Genomic DNA, 15,722 nt, shown 5'->3' on the forward strand with positions numbered 1-15,722 from the left:
ACAGGAAGTCAAACATTTTAGTTTAAAATAGCTATGAACAGTACTAAAAAAACATAACGGTGAAAAATTAAGATTTGTCGTTATGCACTTGACTCGCCAAAGTATATCCAGTGTAACTCATCCCCATGGAATTTGATAGACATGTCTATCACGAGCAGACCCACAAAACAATCTGCTGAAACCATGCCCGAAGAAGATACAGGAAGTCTGCTATTTTGGTTTGAAGTGGCCGCTCATTGCCATTTCCAGAAGTTCTTCAAAGATTTATCCTAATATTTTAGTTATTGTATTTAGGCTGCATGACAGGGACAAGAATATATTGTTGTGACAGGGATTTGTCATGTCTACAGAGCTGCACAGGAAATTCTAATAAAACAACCATGCTATGATTGTCTTGATGACATAAATACTCCCTCTGGGTGACGCCTCAAGGTTTTGTTTAGTCTCAAGATGGTGGTCTCTAAATGGACTTCTGCTCTTACTGTGGTGGCTACCCGCAGGGCCGGAAGGTTTGGGCTTCAGCATCACGTCGCGGGACGTCCCCATCGGGGGCTCAGCGCCCATATACGTCAAGAACATCCTACCGCGGGGAGCCGCCATTCAAGATGGACGCCTCAAGGCTGGCGACCGATTACTCGAGGTGAGGAGGATGTGGTAAAGGAAAAAAAGACGATAGGAAAACCATTTTGTAACATTAACATACAGCATAAGAAAATAATTATACAGGCTGTTCCCAAAAATCAAAATGAAACTTGATTCATGAGACTATGGCTTCACAAAAATACTTCTGTAAAAAGTACCGGTAATAGGAACTTTTTTTTTCCTGTTAAAAAAAAAATACACTTACTTTTTCCCTTTCAAAGAAAATGCCATGGCTTTTTCTTCTATAAAATGTCCTTATTTTAGTCTTGGGCGATATGACTAAAAAGTGTATCACAATGTAAGTATTTCATATCAGTCTATTGATAATTATTGAATAAAAAAAAATACCATTCAAAGCATGTATGCGAGTGTATGCACATCTTGGCTGATTCAGTCGACAAGGTTCACAAAAACAGTTCTTGTGCACTCAAAACACGCTTTTGTGCTACAAATTTGTACTTATGTGCTTTTAATGGTGTCTACAGCATGCAGATTGCCGAGGTCGGCTTTTGCTTCCTGATTTTTTTTCTGTCTAAAGCATTTTGTATTGATATTGATTAGGTGTTTATCCTTTATATTTTTTTTATATTGATATTGAAGTATCGCCCAGCCTTCCTTATTCCATAAGAATATTTTTTTCCCCTTCAAAAGTACAACAGACTTAATTTTCAAAAGAAATTTGTGCTAGAAAATGATTTTTTTTTCCCCCGCCTTTTTTTTTTGTTCTGAAAAAAGGACATTCCAGAAAAGGTAAGCCTTTTTTTTGGAAAATAATTCCTTTATTCCACCTAGGAAAAATAACCCTACATTTTCCCTCTACAAATATTGCTTTCCCCTCTGAAAGAAACATGTTTTTTAGTTTAAAGTTTAAACTTGAGTTAATTTTAACTACCTAATTTTTGATAATTTGAGGAAGTCCTGTTTATTAGGACTACAGAATGATACTTATATTTTTTTCCGAACATAATGTATTTGTACATGTAAAGGTTTTAAGGCTAGGTATAACAATATGCCATCCCCTTTTGGCATGGAGTGCAAAATATATAAAAATGCAAATATGAGAATTAACAGCTATCACTTGTGCTCAGGTGAATGGCATTGACCTGAACGGTCGCACCCAAGAGGAGGTGGTGTCCATCCTCAGGGCCACGCCAATGGGGGGCACCGTGGGGCTGCTGATCCTCCGCCAGGAAGACACCTTTCTCCCTCAAGAAGCGGTACGTCTTTTCTATCTTAGTTTGTCAGTCATTAGTCATTACAGGCTGTATATTACACACTTTTCTGTCTGTCAAACTACAATTATTCTCTAAAATATCTATATATATATTTGTTAATATTTTATAAATGGAACAGATTAATTGGTTGTATGTTATTTCCAATGGGAAATATTGTTTTGTTTTCTTACAATTCGGCTTTGGTCAAACTTTCAGGAACGGATTAACAAATTTCCTGAAAAATGTATAACAGCGTTCTATTTTAAATAGTGCCATGGTCCCAAAAACGTATTTATAAATGTTTATGTTATTTTATGCTAGAGCATACAGAAAGCTTTGCGGCCTCTGAACTGAAGAACGCTTAAAGCAATGGTAATTATTACAAAAACAGTGGCAGCAGAGTATAAGAGATCAACCAGGGCTATGTTGCAAAAAGCTATTTTCCCCTTTGTTTTCAACAGGTTTGTGAATAATGAAGAAACTTAGCTATATTCTAATGCTAATTGCTGCAAAATGGAAACAGATATAAATGTACTTTTTTTCCTGATGGAAGAAGAGACTCTAATCTTTCTTTTGGTAGGTTCCATGTTTTTATAGCAATAGAACACAATATTCTGTGGGCCTTACAAAATCAGGCAAAATCCAGTCAAACAGCCGGGAGCAAAAGGGGTTGCTTCAGTGAAAATGGCTGAGAGTGAATGAGTTAAGGAAAGGAGGTTCTGCTGTATATTTGTTCCAGTTAATGCTGAAAATAAACTTGTTTGATATCGAATAAATAAAGCAAAGAGTTCTATAAAGTTGTTCTATAAAGGGGAAAAATGAATAAAATAAGTAATTCGATTTTTGTGGTGGGGAAAAAAAACTATTCAAATTTTATGTCTTGTAAGTGTTACTTGCATCCCAGTGCCGCTTGTGAGGAACTTATCAAGTGGACTGATAAGTTGGAAAGAGTCCAGATGTTGGTGCTAATTGCCCCGTGCGGCAAATGAGACGTGATGTCCCGCACATCTGCCGGCATCAAAAGCTGCCTTAATAAGTGCGCTCGTAATTACGCACAAGATTGAGGAGGGACGTCCGTGCATCCGTCAGTCTGTGTGGAAACTCTAGTCTCTCTTGGCCTCAAAGCTCGTTAAGTCGAATAGAGGCTTCGGTTCTTTCTTTTTTTTCCGTCTCCCGTGGAGGCCAAAGGAGTGTCAATCAAGTGACTTATTGGTGACAATTCTGGGAAGCAAGTGAAGGTTGTCTTTAGATTAGAGCGGCAGGCGGAGAAGAGGTCTGTTTGAAAAGAGCAGGCCAACTCAGAGCTCAGGATGAGGCGTCATTTTTCAGGTTTGGGTGTGTGTGTCTGTGCAAGGGGGGGCACTTTTGCGATATTATGCATACTGTAATGTCAACTTGACATTTACAAAGATGGATATTGAACATACACACAAGCACCCTCATTGTAGTTCAGTTCTACGCAGTAATAGGACACGCTGGGAAAGGGGTTAGAGGTTATAGTCAGAATCTTGCATTGTTTAATTTTTTTTCTAATTAACTTTTTATTATTGCTGTCAGGCGATTAAAAAAATGATCTAATTAATTACAGGATTTTGTATTAATTAATCTAATTAATCTATTATAATATCATCATATTTGCCAAAGGTCCCAAAATTCTAGGACATTACAAAATTGTACTGCATGACGAATCAATTTAATAAACCAAGAAGAGAAGATTTGCAATCCACATTTTTATTTTTGAAGTTTGCTTCATAAATCAAACACAAAAGAAAAAGTTTAAGCACATCAACAAACCAATTAGGTCAGGCATTATTTAAAAAAATATTATTGTGGTAAAAAAAATGTTGACAGTGGACGGTATGTCCTGCTTTGAACACCCTCTTTTTCTTTTATTAGTTTTTATTTAGTTCCTTAGACCCCAATATTAGATTTGTTGAATTACAGGTGTAATTCTTTAATAAAAAATATACAAGTTTTCTCCTGTAAACATTATTAATCACATCATAGAAGTAGAAGTCACAGAGATAATGTCCAAAAAGCATCGATGTGAATGACAGGCAAGCGTGGTTATTGTTTACAAGTAGCGACATGAATTCAATTCTTCAGCGTGAACCCCCGTTATCTTGCGGTCTCGTAGATTTCGGACACGTACAGCTCATGCAACGCACTTTGTGTGAATTTCAGTAATTCGTCATGCAGTCAGTGTGAACTCTGCGTCAAAGTTTGCCTCGTGTGCCGCATTCGCATTTGTTGTTGTCTCTCTGCTTCTAGTGGCGCCGACTGCAGCCCACGGGTCGTTCAATGGGCGAAATTTCAAATGCTTGCGCATTGACTTGCCACTCACAATCAACGGGGTACCGCAAGATATACGTCACCACACTTAATTAGAATATTCATGAGTCTAGCGAGGGGGTCAAACTCGGCGGGCCAGTCATGCTAGATGTAAACAGTCTACTAGCGAGATGTCTACTGCGCTAAATCTGCTAATTCTGTCCGAGAATGGTATCCCTGGTGCCAAATTTCACTGCTATAGACGTCAAAAAACATACTAATGTTCAATTAAGGAGATGACTTGAGTGTAGATGGCTAAAAAAGACGACGCCGAACTGTTTCAGAGGTAAAGTTTTTTTTTCTCCCCCTCAAAACATTGTCTTATGCTACTGACACTGACATTCTCCAATTATCACATTCCTATCTATCCTTCCTTTAGCACCATATGCCCTGTCTGTCATATCTGGTTGTCTTACGTCTTTGACAGTTGTTGGGGTTAAATTTGTATTGCTTTTTTGTGTGTGAAGCAATCACAATTCTACTCGGAAATTCTTGGGCACAACCAATAATATCCTTCTCGCTTATAAACCAGTTTCCTTAATTCAGAAAAGGCCCTACAGATACATTTTCATACAATGCCATTTTAATATTTTTCCTCGGCATTCATTATTGTCGTCCGGCACTCGGGGTAGTGCTAAACGCCCAAAAATAAAAAAATATATAAGGACAATCTCTTACCTCTTCGGAACGGCGGTGGCCAACAATCACATGATTGTCATCGTAGGAGCATGCATGCATGACCCCCAACAAAATGTTTACTACATATAAAGGTGAAATGCTCACTTTGCTGACATTTAACAGCTCTTTTAGACGTCCGAACAAGTTGATCCACGTTCACATTTATCCCTCTGAATTTTGGGCTTCGGGAAACGAATAAAGAATACATCCTTCATATGTGGACGGTCGTAGTGTCTGGAGTCGCTTCTGCAAGTTCCACAACGACTGTGTTTACTCGGCATGTTTTTTTTCCGGAGATAAACGAGAACAAAACAAGCACTACTTGCATTGCTGGTCAATGAGCCGGCTTCATTTTTGACTTCCTTCCGGTTCAAGCTGCTGAAGTCACGCTACCTTGCAGTCTAAAAATAGCATTCGTGCGGTACCTCATTGTGTTATTTTTTTTAACGCACTAATTTGCGCGTAATTAATTAATCTAGATTAACGCGTTAAACTGACAGCCTTACTTTTTATTCAATTTTACATGCACAAACATGTAACATGAACCCAATTTTTTGAAAAGGAAAAAAACATACCAAAACAAACAAACATATTTTAAAATAAATTGAGCAAGCGAGAACTTGATCATTGAATCTACAGTAATTTTTGAACTGCAAGTTGCTACTTTTTTCACTTGCATTCGTCCCTGCAGCTAATACAAAGGTGCGGCTTATCCATTAGATCACAATGGGGCGCACTATAAAGGAAGCGCAAGAGCGCCAGGCAGAGCAAAACAAACCAAGTGAGCCCAAATACAGTAGGAGAGACAGAACGAGAGCAAGACAATTTGTGCCCGCATAATGGAAAAGAAAGTAGCGGGAACCTGGTGCGGTAACATTAAAACATCTGCGGTTTACAGTCGGGTGCGGCTTATATGTGTACCAAACTCGAGTATTCCCCAAATTTAGCTAGCGCGGCTTATAGTCAGGTGCACATTATAGTCCAGAAATTACTGTAAATAAAATTCATATTGTCTATATAATAATAATTTTGAATTCTTGGCTTGGAATTCTAGTTTCTTAACAGTAAATATTCTCCAATTTCTGTAGTCCTCCATGAAAGCAGACTGATTATCTTTGTGTTGAATCAAAACATCAGCTTTTACTTTGGAAAACATGAGCAACATTTTTGCTGATTTGATGGACCAAACCTGTAACTGTTTTTTGGCACATTGAATTAATAATGCCCAATTTTTGACTATAGGGATGGAAATTAAAATTGTGTTTTATTATTTGATTCATTCAACGAAATAATCAATTATTATTATTATTACAGCCCTACAATGGTAACGTAATACATGTCATTTTTCCAACACTGGTACCCTTCTGGAAGAGAGCCTCCCCCACACAAAAATAATCACCCAGGCTCGATGTAATCTGACACCTTTGAGTTGTTGTCTTGTGTTGTGCTGTTTGTCACATTGGAACTTGTGCTTGTTTTTGTGTGATCTCCAGCAGGGCGGTGAGGCCCAGATGCAGATGCAGATGCAAAGCTCCAGAGATTTGGTAAGACCCCCATCAAATCCCAACCTCCGCCTCTTGCTCCTTTGCTTAATCCCCTCTGTGTGGATATTTGTAATCTGTAGCAAGTGGATAAAAAAAGAAAGAAAAGAAAAACAATGAGTTTTGTAGTCATGGAAAGTGAAAGTGAGGACCAATTTGAATCCATCTTGTATGGATAGCGTGTCAGGCAGGGAAAAAAACCCTGTCTTCATTTGTAGTCTGCGAACGAGTCAGTCCGTCTGGATGGCAACACATGAGGTCAATTGTAAAAATATTGTCTTTTTTTTTGGTTCTGGTCGGAGGCGGAGGGAAAAAGTCAGGGAAAAAGTTTGTGTGCACATCTGATTCGGAGGCGCGCTTTAGTAGCGGTCCCGCTCGTAAACACTCGAGAGCCCCGCGTAAACAGCGGGCATCTGTGGAGCGTTCCCCCGTCAAGCAACTTGGAAATTCTTGCAACAACCTTGTACAAACTTCCATAGAGTCACACTTTCTTCAGACCCACACGCTCACTCCCTCAAACCACACACTCTCTCTTACCTCACTCTCACGCACAAGCTCGCATTCACTCACTTTCACTCATGCACTCTTACATACTTACTCTGATACTCACTCCCACACACGTATGCACACAAACGCACGTGTTCCCGGCAGTTCCAGGCCTCAACAACAACGATAGTTATCCGTCTGTCATGATGTCTCGATGATGACGGCGTAATGGCGCCATAAGGCGAGACGTCGATGCACCATGTTGTGCAGGCCATTAGTCATAGAGGCTTATTGGAAGTGGCTGCTTATGTTATCGTGCAATTCAACAATAATGCGCTGGCGGCACTGTGCCAGGAAGCTATCGAATAGTATCACACACACACACACGCACTCACGGCCATCTGTTGTTAGCATGTGTTAGCATGGTATGGCGTAAATAGCATTTAATGAGATCGTTGACATTGTCACATGCAATCAGGAAGTCTAGTCGGTGGGACTTGTTGAATGTTTGTGTCAGTCAGTCAGAAAGTGTGTGCGTGCGTGTGTGTACTTATGTCTTTGCTACATTGTGGGGCCCATACACGTGTGTTTTTCCAGGTTTAACTACCATTGTGGGGACCGGCTCTAAATTGTGGGGACATTTTGGTGGTCCCTACAAGTTCGGACCTCTTTTTGAGGGTCAAGACTTGGTTTTAGAGTTTAGGTTTGAATTGGGTTATGGTTGAGGTTAGGGTAAGGAATGGGGGTAGGAAATAATTTTTGATAGTTAGAGGTTAGGGGAAGGGGCTAGGTAATGCATCATGTCAATGAGATGTCCTCACGATGATGCAAAGACAAAGTGTGTGTGTTTGTGTACATGCTTGAGTGTGTGTGAGTGTGACTGAGGCAGTGAGTGACTGCTGGCTGTGAGAGTGGATATGTGTGTAAGTGTGTGTTCATGCGTGCACATCTGTGCGCGTGCCAAGTGCCTGTTGTCTGTGCGCGTGCATGCATGGTGACATCGAGCCTGCATCCAACAGCCTCCCACCTGACGCTCAGTGCACCTCAACTCCTCACCGCGCCTCCTCGGTGCTGTCAGCCAGTTGACTGGTCGGGTCACCACAGAAACGACACAGCCACAGGGCCCGTGTCAGAACCGCAGAGGGGAAAAAAGAGGAGAGAGTGATTTCAATGATACATATTTTTCTTTCTCCATTTTTGTATCCCTCCTGCTCCTTCCTGTTCCCCCATTATTACTTTCTTTCGTCCTTTCCTCCCTCCCTTCCTTCCTCCTTCTTCTCTTCATTTCTCCATCTCCTTTACGCTTTTTCCCCCTGTATTTTTAAAAATGTATTTTCCCTGAGAGAGAGAAATTTGGCCTGCAGCAACTTTTCTCTGCCTTCAAGATGACATCTCTGTTGGGTCCAAGTTGAACACGGGTGCCGACCCGCTAATCATTCCAGACACTGTGTGTGTGCGTGTGCGTGTGTGCGTCTCTGTGTTTGTGTGTGTGTGTGTATGTATGTGTCAATCCAAGAAGATGTAATTGGTCTTGTAGCCTCTAAAGAGAGTAAAACATCTCATCTTCTGCTGAAGACTTGAACGCTGAAGCCAAAAAAATCTAAACAAACCCCCAAAACGCCGTAGCTTCTAGTTTGAAGCAGCCATTTCACAGTTGCAAAGCCTGGGGGAACAAAAAAATCAGCCCCCATCACCAGTTTCAACAATGGGCAAGAAATTGGGTAGATGTGTATTTGTAACAGGATGCACAAAAAAGTTTTAATACTAAGGTTGTTAGGCGATTGAAATTTGTAATCGTAATTAATCGCATTAACTTATGATTAATCACAAATTTTATATCTGTGATAAATATACAATATGTACAATAAAATAATTTTTTCCTCACAATTTTCATACTCAACAAAAAATGTTAAATAGAAATATGGTTGCATCTTTTAGTAATTGATATAGTAATTTCATAATAATTCATAAAATTTAGTTAAGAGGACTTGAGGACCATGGCTCAGTGGTTGAGTGGTCGTCTCCCATCTGTGAGGTTTTGGGTTCCAACCTCACCCCTGGTGACCATGTCGAAGTGTCCTTGAGCAAGACACTGAAGCCCGGTTTGCTCCCAGTGGACCTGGCAACGCCGACCACTGGTGTAGGAGTGTGTGTGTGTGTGTGTGTGAATGGGTGAATGTGAGGCTTAAATTGTCAAGCGCTTTGGGCACCATATGGTGTAGTTAAAGCGCTATATAAATAGCAGTCCATTTACCATTTTAAAATTAAAAAGATATACTGTAAAAAAACGATATGGATTTGTGTTGAGGAAATTTTTTTGCCACTCGATGGCATAATTGCGTTTGTAAGACTTTAGTGACAGCTCAGTGCATTTTTCTTTTCATATTAATCTTTAACATGAAGTAACTTGTGAAATTCTGCACATTTTTAAAATTGTAAAATACAACTTATATATGCATTGTTATTCAATTTATTACTGCAAAATTTTGACATGAATGTGTCTTTTGCATTGCGACTGGAAGTCCCCCAGTACAGGCTTCCCAACTAAGGGGCAGTCATTACTCGCGCGTTAAAAAAATGTATGGCGTTAAAATAATTAAAAATTAACGCACTAATTTTGACAACCCTACTTTTAATTGAACAGGAATTTGGTTGGCCATTTTGGTTTGAACAATTATCCCCTGACGCTAGTTTCACCAATAAACATGAAAATGGGTGGACAAGTCTATTATGACAGGACACACGAAAAGATCTCAAGAATCCATGCCTAAAATTTAGCAGGCTGTCTGCCATTTTTCACTCAGTGACACCCCCCACAAAGTAAAAAAAAATTGCCCCTGATACAATTTTCACATACTGACACAAAATTGGTGGTCACAACCAGATGCACAAAAAAGTCTCATGGACCTATGTCTGAAACAGAACAGGAAGTCGGCCATTTTGGCTGGTGACATTTAGGTCCGTTTCTCACTGAGCGGCAAAGGCTTGCAAGTGTTTGCAAGGTAGCAATGTTGATTTTTCGTCAAGGTTCGTTCAAGGTTGCAAACGGTCGCAAAAATTATGACCCGAAGTTTGTCAGAACCCTGACGAAAAATCAACATTCGCTGCTTTTATGAACACTTGCAAGTCTTTGCCGCTCAGTAAGATGCCGGGCCTTCACTAGAATTCCAGAGCTCTCACTTTGACAAACTCCAATCCTAATCCACCTTGTTTCTGCCACGTGGCCTATTTTGTGTTATTTCCCCTCTCTACAGATCATTTCCCGCCTTCGTATTGTGATGGTTTCCAGCGTAATAGGATTGATTTATCTGCGTAATTGAATTCCGGCCTCAGAAGTAATGATGTTCCTGTTGTCTTATTATTTATTCCACCGCACTCGCTGATGATCACAGGCAACATGGTTGTTGTTTTTTTTCCTTCTCTCCCCATCCAAATCCCAGGATGCATTTATTTGTCTTTCCTCATCCTCATCCTTCCTTCCTCCATGCATTCCATCCTCCTCCCTCTTCCTCCTCCCGAAAAAACAAAGGCAGCTAATGGCGCACTGACAGCGAGCCCGGTGATTGAATTCATTAAGCGTGCGCGATAATTGGCAGACGGCGGCGTGCACGCAACCCGTCTATTCAGAGGACAGCTGTCAAATAACGAGCCAGCGAGAATGCCATTTATTGTCGGGAGGGAGAAAAAGACACGAGCACCTGTTGTGGTGGGTGGGAGAAAGAGAGAGCTCGTTTTGCCATGATGGCCATGACATTCAATGTTTCCATTTAAGCTTCTAAAATTGCATTTATTTTCCCGCTTTTCAAATGTATCAGTATCTAAAAGGATGCTTTATGTCTACAAAGGACCCAAACAGCATTTGTTCCCCCCCTGTAAAAGCCATTGGTTGTTTATAATCTGTTTGAGGGTCAGGTTGTCACCTTCATAAAATAATGTCATGTCTATGGCAATTTTCAAATAATCCAACAATCCACACTAAAACATGAACAACAATATAGCAACGAAGCAGTAAAATCAGCAGTGAACAAAAATCCAGGCAATTTAAAGAAACCATTCTTGTAGCGTGTCTTAAAAATAGTTAATCCGTTGGAGCTTGCTGAACTTAGCTTTAGCAAAGCAGTTATGGATGACTTATATATTTGTATACATATTTTAGCAAAAGAATATGCTTTAGTCAGGACTTCTATTGCAAAACAGAGTTAACCCCTTTGTAGCTTGCTGATCCGAGTGAGATGATAACATCTTGCATTGAAATTCTGAAGCCTTATGCAATGTTTAACTCTTTGACTGCCAGACGTTTTCAGAAAAGGGATGCCGCCAGTGCCAGCCGATTTAAGCATTTTGACTGATTTTCAAGGTCCACAGAAAATGTTCTGTTTGGACTATGGAAACACACGTACTACCAAATGAAAGATTGGACTTTCATCTTTCATCAGAAAAAAAGAGTTTGTTTCTACCTTATTCCGTTCTTTAGTAATCAACAATAGAAAATGGTTAGTTTGACCCAATTTCGCCTGTGTTGGACCAAAATACGGAGAAATCAAGCTTTTAGTGAAACGATATTATTTCATGCATTCTAGTGAATTTGACACTTCTTTTTGTCCATGAATGATGCCACAAACACCTAAATAGTGCTTTACTTCTATAAAACACTACCACCAAGAATGAAAAAGTGTTTTTTGATAGCAAAATACGTTTATTTACATTCAACAGTGTAACAATTTGACAACAATTTGGCAAACTATTTACAAATGTGTGCAACTGTGGTGCTATTTACAAATATGTGGATGTTTCAACGACAGTTTTTCTTTTTGTAACACTCTCCTGCGTGCAAAGAGACGTTACAGCATTTGCACAACAGATTGCCTCTTCGCGTGTGCCACTTTCTTGCAGGCCGTTTTTTTCCGGGGAATAGCAAGTATATACTGCAGTGTGTCATCAAGTCTAATATCAGGATCATGCTACGGTTACGTTACGGTGGTGTTACGTCTCGCTTCCCCGTGTCCTTCAGTTGCTATACCGGGTTGGTAGGAGATGTTCTGATCCATTTTATCCACTCCATTCATGGTGGCATCGTAGTCCAGAAACAGTGTCTTCTCCGTGATCAGACTGTACCCGCTCCTCCGATGAATATGCATTGGACTCGGGGTACTCTTCATTGTCCGATCGAATGTCCGCTTGTGCAGCTCCGCGTTTTCCGGCGTTAGCAGCGCTAGCCGGTGAGGCTTACTACGTGATCGTAAACACGTCCAGGCTTCCAACTTTGGCGTCAAACTCGCAGTCATCATCATCATCATCATCAATCTGCATTGGTCGATGCCAACTCTCCATCGCCCGATCGAATGTCCGCTTGTGCAGAAGTACCCGGCCGGCTATTGTGCGCGTTTTCCGGCCTTAGCAGCGCTAGCCGCGCTAGCCGCGCGTAGCCGGTGAGGCTTACTACGTGATCGTAAACACGTCCAGGCTTCCAACTTTGGCGTCAAACTCGCAGTCATCATCATCATCATCATCAATCTGCATTGGTCGATGCCAACTCTCCATCGCCCGATCGAATGTCCGCTTGTGCAGAAGTACCCGGCCGGCTATTGTGTGCGTTTTCCGGCCTTAGCAGCGCTAGCCGCGCTAGCCGCGCGTAGCCGGTGAGGCTTACTACGTGATAGTAACAGGCCAAAGCTTCCAACTTTGGCGTAGAGCTCGTTGTCATCATCATCGTTGACATCAATGCGCTTTTTAGTATTGATTGATGCTTTCCGTCTTTGAAAAAAATGCTCAAGCGTGAGCTGCTTGTAACCGGTTGCTTGGTCTAGCCATTGTGGCTTGGATCAGCCATTGTCTCCTCAACACTCTAGCTCCGCCTCACGTCTTCTACTGACGCCCACGGTGGGCGGCCCATCCAACCTTGTGCAAAGAGAGTCATCGCTGCCCTCTAGGGGCCAAAACGAGTCTTTGACTAATCATATCTGCCTGATACTTTCAGCACAGCTGCCCAAGGCTTTCCTGCACCCGTTTTTGAAAAAAAAAAAAAAAAACATAGGGGACGTCTTTTAACGTCCTCGGCGCCCTTCCCTAGGTTTATGCTAAACGTTTTATAACGTTTATGGCAGTCAAAGAGTTAAAGTGTGCTTTTTGGCAAAATTGGTCACATGGTTAAATTCCAAATTGGCATCTCATGTTGTAATTCCAAATTTTTATGTTACGTAGACTTTGTTTTTTGCAATAAATAAATACATTATGGACACATTTCTAAATTTGTCATAAAAAAAGCCAGAGAAAATATAAAACACCAAAGTCTTATGGAGCTCACTGAGCTGAACTCTTGTGAGCTATTCTGATGTCTGTTTTTGTGCAGTTTTGAACGTGAATTTTCACAAAAAAAATGGGTTGGATTCTGATTTGCTGGAATGAGCTGTTGTAGGAAATGCTTGCATGATTGCATTTCACGTCGGAAAGCCCAACACTTTGGAATTCCAACTTGGAACTACCAATTTTTTCCCGACTTGTATATGTGAATTTCAGTTACAGAACATTTGGTTGAATGTGAAATTGTTTGCTCCAAAAAGCCACACGCACATTTAATCTTTTGGAAATTGTTGAACTACATTGTTGAGGTATGTGTGTCTTCCAAAGTTTTATGCGACTCTAAAGGTCTGTTTACACAAAAAATGTGTTCCAATTGTGACCTTTAAAGGTATACTGACGTCTTGCATTGGCATTCCAATTTGTACAATATTGAAGGTGAATTTTCACCCCCCAAAAAATGTGTTGAATGCCGAACCGTGTCTCTTCAAGAAGCCACAATCAAGGTCTGTTTTCCCAAAATGTGTGTGTGTTTGTTTGTTTTTAAGTTTGTTTTTCTGGTGCCAGAAGCCCGAGGAGGACGAGCTAGTGCTGACGCCAGATGGCACTCGTGAGTTCCTCACCTTCGAGATTCCGCTGAGCGACTCAGGCTCTGCGGGCTTGGGTGTCAGCGTCAAGGGGAACCGGTCCAAGGAGAACCACGCTGACCTCGGCATCTTTGTCAAGTCCATCATCAACGGAGGGGCCGCATGCAAGGTTGGTTTACCCTTTAAAATACTCAGAAATTTTGTCTTTTTGTTTGGAGATACAATATGTGCCTTTTTTTTAATCATTAACACCACTTACAACAATTAGCCTGTTAACCCAAATGTAATGTTTAACTTTTCAAGTAAATAAAATCATATAAATGGCTAGCTTAGCTTAATTCAGCTTGTAGGTTAACATATTAACTAGGGGTGCAAGAATTAATCGATGATCAATTTAATCAAGTTATTTTAATCACTGATTAATCGTTTGGAGACCTTGTTTAACTTAAAATTATCTTTGTGTTGATATAAGACATTTGTAAACATTAATGATAAAAAATATTGCAGGTTTTTCTGATGGATGTTAACTGAACCATAAGCTTTAGGTTTGTGCATTTTCTGCACCGTTAATTTAAAATAATGGAATAATTATTTTTAAATAAATGGATGGAAATGTTTTTTTGTTTTTTTTAACTAATGGACAGATCATTTTAATGTAAGAAATCGTTAGTAACTTAGCTAGTCTTGTAGCGAAGGTTTGAAACCAAAAACAGTTGTTTCAGTTTAGCTTAAAATAATGTTTTTTATTTTGTTTTTTAAGCCTGATCCAAACTTTTATTGAAAATGCTTGGTAAATATAAGGCAAGTAGCAAAGATTGCTATCTTAGCTCAAATTGTATAGAGGCAGTGCTAATTATTTGGCTTATCTGAAGGACTGCAGATTATTATTTTTTTTGTTTGGTGTAAAAATAAAATTACTAGCCTTTGAACAAAGTTTGTTAGCTTTAGCTCACTGGAGAACCCCCCCCCCCCCCCAGCCAGTTAGTATGTGGTATTTTTCTATAAGATGGCGCCTTAGTAGTATCAACAATAGCAAATTGAAACACTTTAGTGCTAATGCTAACTAGCATGCTAATATTGCAGCTGTCTAGTGTATTATGTGATTTCCTTATCCAGGACGGGCGCCTGCGTGTAAACGACCAGCTGATTGCCGTCAACAGCGAGTCGCTGCTGGGTAAAACCAACCAGGACGCCATGGAAACGCTGCGCAAGTCCATGTCCACTGAGGGAAACAAACGCGGCATGATCCAGCTCATTGTGGCCAGACGCGTCGGAAAGAGAAGCCAGGTGGGTCATTGAACAAAATAAATCAAAGAAAAAGCCAAACAGATTAACTGAACACTTGAGTCATACAGCTTCAAATGTGTCTGCTTTCTTTTGGTAAGTTGCAAATTAATGAAAGCTTAAGTGAGGCATACTGATTTCTTGCCTTGGAATTGCAGACTTTTGTATATAGGCACACATTTTGAGACTTTGGAGGTGGCTGAATTGATTTTCATGATGTTTAATTGGAATTTTAAGCGCCATTTAAATTTTGACATTTTTGCAAAAAATGTAGTCTCGTTCCAAATAGTAGGGGTGTGAATTGTCTAGTACATGGCAATTCGATTCGTATCACGATTAATGGGTCACGATTCGATTCGATACTGATTAATCTCAATACGAATCTATAAATTGATTATTGCGATTTTTTTAAAACTCAAATTTAGAAAATACTAATCAGTAAACTTGTACATGTACACTGTAAGATTTGTATGAAAATGTATTTATTTATAATTCATTTATTATGTATTTATTTATTTATTATTTATTTATTATTTATTTATTATTTATTTATTATTTATTTATTATTTATTTATTATTTATTTATTATTTATTTATTATGTATTTATAAATTCAGGCTTATAACTGAGCCACTGCATTTAACAAACAGGTTGCAGTCTGTT

The 15,722-nt window shown here is 39.9% G+C and overlaps 1 protein-coding gene across 7 annotated transcripts in view; it reads left to right on the forward strand.

The window, feature by feature from the left end:
* The window catches only part of LOC147181003 (partitioning defective 3 homolog), a 171,696-nt gene that overhangs the window by 98,064 nt on the left and 57,910 nt on the right, over positions 1 to 15,722 (forward strand). For 4 of the 7 annotated variants that reach the window (XM_086076408.1, XM_086076433.1, XM_086076449.1 and 1 more), the window contains exons 10-14: positions 501 to 640; positions 1,731 to 1,859; positions 6,359 to 6,409; positions 13,757 to 13,945; positions 14,893 to 15,063. In XM_086076408.1, coding sequence (XP_085932534.1) covers positions 501 to 640; positions 1,731 to 1,859; positions 6,359 to 6,409; positions 13,757 to 13,945; positions 14,893 to 15,063 — 680 coding nt within the window. The remainder of the gene's footprint in view (positions 1 to 500; positions 641 to 1,730; positions 1,860 to 6,358; positions 6,410 to 13,756; positions 13,946 to 14,892; positions 15,064 to 15,722) is intronic. The other 3 variants (XM_086076425.1, XM_086076417.1, XM_086076442.1) reach the window with 3 other exon arrangements.

This window comes from Leptonotus elevatus, chromosome 1 (genome assembly GCF_054856555.1).
Source record: "Leptonotus elevatus isolate MCC_2025b chromosome 1, RoL_Lele_1.0, whole genome shotgun sequence".
In the NCBI taxonomy this organism is placed as follows: domain Eukaryota; kingdom Metazoa; phylum Chordata; class Actinopteri; order Syngnathiformes; family Syngnathidae; genus Leptonotus; species Leptonotus elevatus.